Source organism: Tenrec ecaudatus, chromosome 18 (assembly GCF_050624435.1).
Source record: "Tenrec ecaudatus isolate mTenEca1 chromosome 18, mTenEca1.hap1, whole genome shotgun sequence".
NCBI classification, from domain to species: Eukaryota; Metazoa; Chordata; class Mammalia; order Afrosoricida; family Tenrecidae; genus Tenrec; species Tenrec ecaudatus.
The window spans coordinates 249,402-260,698 of record NC_134547.1 but is presented as its reverse complement, the minus strand read 5'-3'; the positions used below and the strand labels follow the sequence as shown (position 1 = coordinate 260,698).

General features: G+C 44.0%; 1 protein-coding gene and 1 pseudogene across 1 annotated transcript; both read left to right on the top strand.

The window, feature by feature from the left end:
- The first annotated feature begins 285 nt into the window (after positions 1-285).
- LOC142431453 (disintegrin and metalloproteinase domain-containing protein 21-like) lies at positions 286-2,424 on the top strand. Its single transcript, XM_075536394.1, has one exon. The coding sequence runs from the start codon at positions 286-288 to the stop codon at positions 2,422-2,424; it is 2,139 nt and encodes a 712-aa protein (XP_075392509.1).
- A 494-nt stretch (positions 2,425-2,918) lies between these two features.
- LOC142432546 (disintegrin and metalloproteinase domain-containing protein 21-like) lies at positions 2,919-5,230 on the top strand (annotated as a pseudogene).
- The last annotated feature ends 6,067 nt before the right edge of the window (positions 5,231-11,297 follow it).

Below are 11,297 nucleotides of genomic sequence, written 5' to 3'. Positions count from 1 at the left end.
TTTCCCATCACAGTACAATCCTCCCAAACCCAAACCCAGCTGGACTGGTGTCCAGACCCACTCACTGCCACGCCTGCAATTGTTAACTAATCCCCCAGGTGACCAGATGCCCAGCCCCACCCACCCAGGGGCAGGATGTTGGACCCCCAGGCAGCACTGTGTTTGTTCTCTAGCAGTGCCTGCACAAGCAGGGAGGAGCCCCAGCACATGTTTCAGGCCTGGCTTCACACAGGAGCCTGTCTCTATCTGTCCTCTTTGGACTGACGTCCTAGAGTGGCTCGGGCCATGGGGGTGACAGAAGGCCAGGTCACCCTCAGGGGATCCCTCTCCGTGCTTGGGCTCTGTGTGCTCCTGGCTCCAGTCCAGGGCTTGACAGGCCGTCCTTCCTGGCGCTACATCTCCTCTGAGGTGGTGGTTCCCAGGAAGCAGATGCCTCCAGGCAAAGGTGTGCAGGTGCTAGACTGGCTCTCCTACAGCCTGAGCATTGGGGGCCAGAGGCACGTGATCCACATGAGGCGCAAGAAAGTGTTTGGACCCAGACACGTGCCGGTGATGTCCCAGGACGACCAGGGAGCCTCGCAGATGGACTTCCCCTACCTCTCTCATGACTGCTACTACCTGGGCTTCCTGGAGGAGATCCCTTACTCCATGGTCACCATCAACACGTGCTACGGGGGCCTGGAAGGTATAATGAAGTTAGATGATCTTGCCTTTGAGATCAAACCCCTGAAGGATTCCCTCATGTTTGAACACGTGATTTCTGAGATAGTGGCAGATGCCAATGCCATAGGGCCAATGTACAGACTCGGATACAAGGACCCCCCACTGTCGAAAGAAAACGTCAGTCCAGCCTTGAGGATCTCAAGCAAGATTTATGCCTCTCATACAGGTCTGATAGAAGGTCTTCCTTCAAGTTCTCATGAAATGTACACACTATTTAGCAATGTAACACATTGTGTCAAATATCTGATAAGTATTGCTGCCTTGGTGGACTCAATGTTCAGAAATTTGGATATAAGATATCAAACTGTTGGTGTGATTGTATATACTACAAGGGACCCAACAAGTATGACAGATTATCAACATCCCGGGGGTGCATATTCTATTTATTACCAAAACAGGATTTATCCAAGTATGAGGGTTGCTTCTAACTTTATAGTGACTAAAAATGGACCTCATGAACTTCAATTCAAGGCACGTTTATATAGCATTTGCACGAGTTCAGGCATGACCATGATTGGTCACCTGGGAAGACATTATTATTTGCTATCTGTGGTTGTAGCCTTTCAAACAGGTAGGTCAATTGGTTTTTATGTTGATTTTCCTCAGTGTTATTGCCAAAGAAGGACTACTTGCATCATGTTCAGGTATCCTCTGATAACAGATGTGTTCAGTAACTGTACCATTGTGCACCTGCAGAATGTAATTCTACAGAGTACCTCTTGTTTGTATACTCGTGCCTCATACAATGAAAGTCTCATGGAGCGTCGCTGTGGAAACTATATAGTGGAGGAGGTAGAGGAATGTGATTGTGGCTCTTATAAGGAGTGTTACAGTGATATGTGTTGTAGAACTGATTGTAGGCTGACCCCTGGAAGTGTCTGTCACAAAGGAGGATGCTGCACAAACTGTACCTACAGCCCCGTGGGCACACTCTGCAGACCTATCCAAAATATATGTGACCTTCCAGAGTACTGCACTGGGGTGGACTATAGCTGCCTCGAAGATGTTTATCTGCAAGATGGAACCCCATGCACTGAAGAGGGTTACTGCTTTCATGGGAATTGTACTGACCGCTCCCTGCACTGCAAAGAAATCTTTGGTGAAGGTGCTATGGATGCAGATGATATTTGCTATAATATCAACAAGAAAGGCAACCGATTTGGACACTGTAGGAGAAGTATTTCTGAAGTAATTCACAAACCATGTAACGATGAAGATGTTAGGTGTGGAAAACTGCAGTGTACCAATGTGACTCGTCTTCCGCTGTTGCAGGATCATGTCTCATTTCATCACTCTTTGATCTCAGGTGCTCATTGTTTTGGATTGGACGAACACCGTTCGACAGAAGCAACTGACGTTGGACACGTGAGGCCTGGTACCCCCTGTGGTGCTGGCAAGTTCTGTACACCTGGTAGCTACTGCAATGGTACTTTAACTGAACTGAATTATGACTGTCACCCTCAGAAGTGCAGTTATAGGGGAATGTGCAACAATCATAGAAACTGTCACTGCCGTGTAGGCTGGGAGCCTCCGCGATGCGTAAAGCAAGGTGCAGGTGGAAGTGAAGACAGTGGGCCCCCTCCACACAGATTCAGGATAATCACACCAAGTGACCAGCCAATCCTTTATGTGAGATTGATCTTTGGTCGTATTTATGCCTTCATAGGTGCATTCCTCTTGGGAATTGCCCCAAATTTATGAGACATGCTGAAGACTTCACCAATTTTTGTGACACTTAGTATTAACAACAGGAAGGATAATTTTTGAGCTGGGTCGAACTAAAGGATATGGCAAAGCTCGAGAAACCAACCCTAAAACATATATGAGCCCTGGAATGGTATGATGTCTGGATCAGCTCCTAATAAAATGGTTTAGAAAAGAAATTAAAAAAAAGGATATGGAAAGCTCAAAATGTAGATGCCCACAGGGAATAAGCCATCTTATTCCACATCATAGGTGAAGCTAGGGACTTTAGATATCAGCACTCTTTATTCATTAGCCAATCTCCAGTGAAATAAATATGGAAAATTCATTGTGTGTGTGCTCTACACATTTTTATTACCCACTGAAATTCAAGAGAGTCTAGGTTTCTGGTTCCTAGTGTATGCCCGAGTCAGCAGCTAGTCTGGAATGAGATTTTTCAGCCCAGATTTGGTGCACATTGGCCCCATGCTCTGTTGGGGCTCACTCATGACATGCCTGCAGTATTCTTTTGTACCTGGCATTTCCCGATCCTGTAGGTAACCTGCCCTCTTTTAAAGAGAGATGAGCCCAGAGAACAGGAGAGTCGCTGTGTTGGACAGGGTTCTCTAGAGAAAAAACCAGATTGCTAGTAATTATATATAAATATATTTATAAAGATAGATATACAATATAAGAAATGAACTGTTAAATTATATACAGATAGATGATACAAGAAATTAACAGTTAAATTATAAAGAAGTGAGACACTAGCAGTCCTTTAAGGCTTGATAGCCACCAGTTGCCAGTCCCCTTCTGTAGAGAGAGCTGGGCTATATATATCCAGGCAGCAAACAGCAAGGCAGGTCACCAACTGTCACCAGCTGTCGGTCCCCAGCTCCAGAGACGAACATTCCAATCCTGTGGCATTGGAGGGACCTCAACTTACAGCGACACAGTCCACAGGCTAGGTATCCCACAGGTGGTGTACCCCTTTAAATTGAGGCACAGAACAAGCAAGGCGAGGCTCACCAAGCCATTTATCCCTCTGCTCTTCAATTAATCCTACTTGTGTTTATCGGCCAGGCTGGCATAATAAACTGTCGCAGTCGCTTACAATGCACAGTGCTGTTTGCAGCCCAAGCCCATGACTGTGGGATTGGGATGAGCGCCTTATGGGTTCAAATCCCCACCCCCAGCACAGGTGCACAAACGTGGAGGGCAGCTTCTTCAGGTGATAGCTTGGTAACCTAGGGACAAATGTAGCCCTAATGGTATTCCTTCAAGTTCTCGGGCAGTATATGCAGTATATAACAATGTAACACAGTGTGTCACGTATTTGATAGATACTGCTTCCGTGGTGGAGTCAATATATAGGCATTTATATAAAATTTTGAAGTGTTGGTTTACTTATATATAATGGAAGGGAACCAGCCAGTATGACAGATTATCGACATCCTGGGGGCGCATATTCTAACTATTTCAGAGACAATATTTATCAAAGGATGAAGGTTGCATCTAGCTTTATAGTGACTAAAGATGGACCTCATGAACTTCAATATAATCCAACCGTGCATGGTTTATGCAGTGCTGCTTCCCTTATCATGATTGGTCACCTGGGAAGACATTATCTTTTGCTGTCTGTGGTTGTAGCTTTTCAAATGGGTAGGTCTGTTGGTTTTGATGTTGATACCCCACCATGTTATTGCCAGAGAAGGACTACTTGCATCATGTTCAGGTATCCTCTGATAACAGATGTGTTCAGTAACTGTACCATTGTACACCTGCAGCAATCAGTTTTGATAAAAAATTCTTGCATGTATAATCTTCCTCGTGCCTCCTTCAATGAAACCCTAATAGAGCATCGTTGTGGAAACAGTAGAGTGGAGGGGCAGGAGCAATGTGATTGTGGCTCCTTTAAAGAGTGTATGGTAGCAAGTGTTGTAACACTGATTGTAGACTGAACCATGGAAGTGTCTGTCACGAAGGAGGATGCTGCACAAACTGTACCTACAGCCCCGTGGGCACACTCTGCAGACCTATCCAAAATATATGTGACCTTCCAGAGTACTGCACCGGGGTGGACTATAGCTGCCTCGAAGATGTTTATCTGCAAGATGGAACCCCGTGCACTGAAGAGGGTTACTGCTTTCATGGGAATTGTACTGACCGCTCCCTGCACTGCAAAGAAATCTTTGGTGAAGATGCTGTGAATGCTGATGATATTTGCTATAATATCAACAGAAAAGGCAGCCAGTTTGGACACTACAGGAGAAATGTTGCACACTCAAGACACCAGGCCTGTAACGTCGAAGATGTTAGGTGTGGAAAACTGCAGTGTACCAATGTGACTCGTCTTCCGCTGTTGCAGGATCATGTCTCATTTCATCACTCTTTGATCTCAGGTGCTCATTGTTTTGGATTGGACGAACACCGTTCGACAGAAGCAACTGACGTTGGACACGTGAGGCCTGGTACCCCCTGTGGTGCTGGCAAGTTCTGTACATCTGGCAGCTACTGCAATGGTACTTTACCTGAACTGAATTATGACTGTCACCCTCAGAAGTGCAGTTATAGGGGAATGTGCAACAATAAGGGAAACTGTCACTGCCATGTAGGCTGGGAGCCTCCTCTCTGTCTAAGGGAGGGTGTTGGGGGAAGCGAAAACAGTGGTCCTCCTCCGAGAAAGTTCAGGACAGTAATACTAAGTGACCAGCCAATCCTTTACTTGAGATTGATCTTCGGTCGTATTTATGCCTTCCTATTTGCACTCCTCTTTGGACTTGCCACAAATGTAAAAGCCATCCGAAAACCCCAAACCAATTAAGATATGTGTCAACCTCGTGACTTCTGTGACATATATCATTAACACCAGGAAGGGTCATTTGTGAGCTGGGCTGAAGGAAAGGAAATGGCAGAGCTCAAGATGTAGACGCCTGCTGGAAATTAGTCACCCTCCCCCACATCCTGGGTCAAGTTGGGTCTTTAGACATCAGTGCTTTGTTCATTAGTCAGTCAGTCTCCTGTGAAATAAATACTGAAAATTCAATGCAAATTTGCTGTATCCATTTTTATTAGCTACTGGAAGTCAACAGAGCTTATGTTCTAACTGGCAGAGTAGGCTTGAGTCAGCAGTTAGTCTGGAATGAGATTGTTCGGCCCAGATTTGTTGGACTTTGGCCCCACGTTCTGTTGGAGCTTATTCATGACAGGCCTGCAGTGTTCTTATGCATCCGGCATTTCCTATAGCTAATCTGTCCTTCTGTCAAAAAGGTAGACCCAGGGAATGGGAAGGCCACTCGCAATGTACACTGCTTGCAGCCCAAGCCATGACTGTGGGAGTGGGAAGATGCGCCTTATGGGTTCAAATCCCCACCCCCAGCACAGGTGCACAAACGTGGAGGGCAGCTTCTCCAGGCGAGAGCCTGGGACCCCAGGGGCAAATGCAGCCCTAATGGCATTCCATGAGAACCCTTTATTCCTCCCCTCTTCTTGCCTTCTCATTGTAGTGGACTGAGGAGGGAAACAGGTTTCAGCAGGCGGTGATCAATTGTAGGATCCAGCCTTTAAAGAATGTCAGGCTTTGGAGAATGGGAAACCAGATGTGCTGATTTTCTAGCGCTAGCCTTGCAGGGTCCCACAAATGGATGGTTTAAAGCGACAGCCTTTTGTATGATTTCAGTCCTGGGTTCCTGGAGTACAAAACCAAAGTGTTGGCCAAGTCTCACTCTCTCTGACAATCTGGCAGAATTTCTCCCTTGCTTCTGTTGGTGGCCAGCAGCGCTTCTCTTGTGACAGCACGAGTTCCCCTTTTTTGAAGGGCTCTTTTTATCTTTGTTTATCAATTATTGCATTCTAATTAGCATAAGACACATGAACTGTACAAGTGAATGACTTAACTTTAAATAGAGAGTTGTGCGGTCTTCACCACAGCGAATTTTAAGAGATTCGTTAAAATTGGCATAAGCCTAGGAAACTTTTCATCCAGTTAATGTTCATAAAGATGTACATATCCCGGATTTCAAGGAAATCATACCCAAACCCCAACAACAAGAAACACAGAACGACCTTAATTCAAAAGAAAGCAGAGACTCACTCTCTCACTCACTAATTCACTCACTCTCTCACTTACTCTCACTCACTCTCTAACTTACTAATTCACTCACTCTCTCACTCAATAACTTTATCTCACTCACTCCCTTACTCTCACTCACTCTCTCACTTACTAATTCACTCACTTACTCACTAAAAAACAAAAAGAAAGCAGAAAATAAGCACTAGAACCAGTTCGAGGTGGTCCAAAAGGAAAACAAATGGTAAGGTGTTGCATGTTACCCTACCGACATTTGTAGTAATGCACTTTGCAGAGCACTTTGAGGGATAAGGGAGAGAGTCACTTATAACATCTGGGCCTGACCTTTCTTGACAGCGATGTACTTCCTAGTTGGTGACATGGACAGTCAGTTGTAAGGTGGTCGAGAGGCGTTAGAGACCAAATCAGTCGAATTTAAGCAAACAGGCTTTTATTAGGGAGAAAAAACCTAGCCTGGGCGAAGTCCCGCAGTCCACAGTGTCTGGGCCGAGGGAGTCACACTCCAGGCCACAGGAGTGGTGTTTATATTTCCGGGGAACATGTGACTGGGCTGCTTTGAGTCCATATAAAGTAAAGTAGTCAGGGAATGGGAGATACAGGTATGTCCGGATTTCTGGAAAGTAAGGTGTCTTCCTGGTTCCGGGTGTATTCGTGCCGGGTGCAGGGCTGCGGGCCCACGAGCCAAACAGGCTGTGAACAAAATGGGCCGCAAGTAAAAGAAAAAACTTGCAAAGCTGCTGACAGGTTACATTAGCCAGCTCTGGTCATTCCTGAATGTCACTCGCTGCTAGTTGCTCCAGCCCCCTCTGGTCAGCTCTGCACACGGTTGAGGGGAGGTTCAGAAGTCACTTGCTGCTAGGAGTTGGCCAGATATTGATCCGTCCAGACATCAGTATGTTATCAAGTCCTCTGCTGCAGTTCACTGCCCTGGAGTGTGTTCCAACTCATAGCGACCCTCTGGACAACAGAACGTGACAGCGCCCAGTCCTTCGCCACCTCACAATTGTTCCTATGTTTCAGCCCATCATTGCGCCCTGTGTTAGTTCATTTTGTTTGGGGTCTTCCTCTTATTCACTGCCCCTCCACGCCAGCAAACAAGATGTCCTTTTCCAGGGACTGATCTCTTTGGAAAATACGTCCAAGATATGTGAGATGCATTTTTGCTGTCCTGGCTTCTAGAGAACATTCCAGCTGTACATCTTCCACGACAGCTTGGTTTGTTCTTTTGGCAGTCCATGGGAGTTTAATATTCTTTGCCAATACCATACATAGTTCAAATGCATTGATTCTAATTCTGTGTTCTTTAATCCATGTCCAACTTTGACATGCACGTGAGGCGATTGACAAATAGCATGGCTTCTGTCAGGCCAACGTGGGTCCTCAAAGTAGCATCCTTGCTTTTCACAACGTAGAGGTCTTGTGCAGCAGATATATCCAATGCAATAGGCCATTTGATCTCTATTGGTTCCATGACCATGATTGTGGATCCAGGCAAGATGAAACCTTTGACAGCGTCAACAATCTTTTCTCCATATATCACCATGTCATGTACTGGTCCAGTTGTGAGTAGTTTGGTCTTCTTTACATTGATTTGTGCTCCATACTGAAGGCTGCATCCCTTCGTCTTCATCAGCAAGTGCTTCCAGTCCTCCTCTCATTCAGCAGACAAAGTTTTTTCAGCAAGTCTTCCTCCAATTCTGATACCTCACTCTCCTTTGCATAAAGCCGCTTCCCTGATTATCTGCTTCTTCCTACATCGTTCAATATTTGTCCATGATTCTTTCAATATTGCAACAGGGTGACTGCTTTTTTCTTTAGTTGTTTCAATTTATGGTATGCTGGGCGTGTTCTTTTTGTTCTTCTAATTCTAGGTGTTTGCACCTTTAATTATAATATCTCACTTTATCTTCTTGAGATGCCTTCAAAATTTTTTAATCATTTTATTGGGGGCTCATACAACTCTTATCACAATCCATACATACATCAGTTGTGTAAAGTACCTTTGTACATTCATTGCCCTTATCATTCTCAAAATATTTGCTCTTCACTTAAGCCCCTGGCATTAGCTCCTCATTTTTCCCCACTCCCTCCCTGCTCCACTCTTCCTCATGAACCCTTGATAATTTATAAATTACTTTTCTCTCATATTTGTCCGACATCTCTCTTCACCCACTTTTTAAATATCCATCCCCCAGGGTGGAGTTTATATGTAGATTCCTATAATTGGTTTCCCCCTTGAAACTTTCTGTTCAGCTTTTTGCCTCCAGCATTTCTTCCATTGGCCTTAGCCACTCTACAATTAAGAATTTTAGAGTTACTGTGAATTTTTCTTTCTCCCTTTTTAATGGCATTTGCTTTCCTTGGGTAGGATGTTCTGGATGCCCTCATGCACACCATCAGCTCTTCTGGTATTAGCGTTTAAGGCAGAAAATGTGTTCTTGAGAACTTCTCAAATTCAGGTGGCATAGACTGAAGTTCATATTTTGGCTCTTGTGGACTTGTTTTCAGTATTTCTCATTCCCTCTGAGCTTCACTGTCTAAGCACATAAGCGCAATTGATAGGAGCCCCACAGGTGGCACCTGGCCACATTTTAGCTTTTCCATAGTCTCGTCCCAAGTTGTAGTCAATTGATTTCTGTGTCATCCATCTAGAGAAGTGTACATATTTAGTTACTTTTGGGTGGTTGGAAAATGGTATTTGTGATGAAGAAGTCATTGGTCTTGCCAAATACTGTCATGCTGGCAATCTGCAACTTTGTTTCTGCCACCAAGGCCACATTTTCCAATGACGGTGTTCCTTCCTCTTTGTTTTTAACTTTGCAGTAATTACCAATGCATCTTGATTGCCTGTTTGATTTCATTCATTCTTAAGACATGGATTAAATTAATCAATATCTGCATCACTAGGTTTAGTAGTGTCGGCATATAGGTTTGAATAATTGTTGCTTTAAATAGTGGGATTGAAATAATCAACAACCTATTTCTCCCCTAATGACTCCTTTAAGTACAATAAAAGGAAATACCAAATGGTAGTTGGTTTTTATACAGATAATACGTAAATAAGAACAATAAAAGAGGTCCCCAAACCTCGATTATGTTATACAAAAGAGTTTTAGAATATTCAGAAATATTAAGTGACCCCGGATGGAATGAACATTACTACAGGGGTGTAAAATATGCTCTTGTGCAGGTGATCCACTGAAAAGAGTAAGGAATGTAAATTTGTGATTTCCACATGGGTTGGCTTCCCAGCCACCCACCTTAGGAGAGACCCTTGATTACACATGACACTTTAGCCACCAGTTTGTGAACCTCAACCAGAAATTGACTAGCTGTTCTGCAGAATCCATGGGAACAGACTCAATCCCACCATTAGTTTTGTTGACAGGATTTCCTTTTATGTGGATAGATATTATCGTATTACACACAGCATTGTATTTCAAGACAGATCTTGAAATGTCCTTTTGGATGATGATTGTGAAGCCATTCTTTAATCTGCCATTCCCGCCATGGTAAACCATATCATGGCCGGAGTCAACATGGCTACTACCAGTTCCTTTCAGCTCACTTATACCCAGGAGATTGATCTCTATGCATTCTGCTTTGATTCCATTTGCGATGACTTCCCAACTCCCTATTACCCATCCTTTGTAATTCCAAGTTTCAATTATTAATATGTGTTTGCATCTGCTTCTTCCTATTTTGAGTTGTTTATCATCAGCCAATCCAGGTCCCGAAGGCTTAACTCCAATTCTGTCATTAAAGCCGACTCTACATTGAGAAGGCAGGTGGTCGTCAGTCATATTTTGAGTGCCTTCCAACCCGAGGGCCTTATCTTTTGGCACTGTGTCTGACAATGTGCTGCGGCTGTTCATGAGGTTTTGGGTAGATGGCAGGGTTCCCCTGCTATTCATAAGGGTTTTTACAAAGTGCTCAGCCTAGTCCTTCTTCAGTAAGTCTGAAAACAATGCCTAAACTAATCCAACACAGATTTCACCATTATATATGACCCCACGGGTATTTGAAAAACCAGCTAAGTCACAAGAACACTAAAGCCACCACACTGTGACCGATTACTGGACCAGAGGTGGAATAACACCCTTAGTCTAGCCAAGTAGTATAGACTTGTTCCTTTGTTTCTATGAACACAGCTTACTTAACAGACTAATATTAGGAATACCGTGTGGTTTCACACAAGGCAATAATTTCAACAACTCCTTCACTAAGGCAAAATTGTAAGTTTGAAGAACTTAATATGTAACAAAAAGCAATGAAGATACAAAAATCGCAAATATTTGTCAATCTCAAGTTTCCAGTTACTGGGCAACCTCAAAAGCAGTAGAGATGCAATGCCTTCAAAGACTTATCACATTGGCATAGCCATCCTCTGATTCTTCCCCCTCTAGGGTATTTCAGCTTTAAGTCCAAAGGAGGGGTTCAGGCCTGTTTTTGTTTACCGGTTTTATTTAAGGTAAAGTCTGGTTTTCTTAGTAGGGCTTTCAACTGGAGTGCTTCTTAATGTTACCTATCAAAATACTTTACACCTCTCTGAGACAAATCTAAGATCCAGGTAGCTTCAAGCACAAGGCCTGGATCACCAAGGGCAGAAAAGGAATTTGGTTAAAAATACATAACACCAACATAATAAAGAGCAAATCCAACCATTGGGGTCTACATGAAATAATGTGTACTTTTTGCCCCCAAGAGCAGACTTCCCTTCCCTACATTTTCTACCAAGAGAAGTGAAACCACCTTCTCCAAGATAGACATATTCTCCCCTCCTCTGATTAGTAATCTTCAT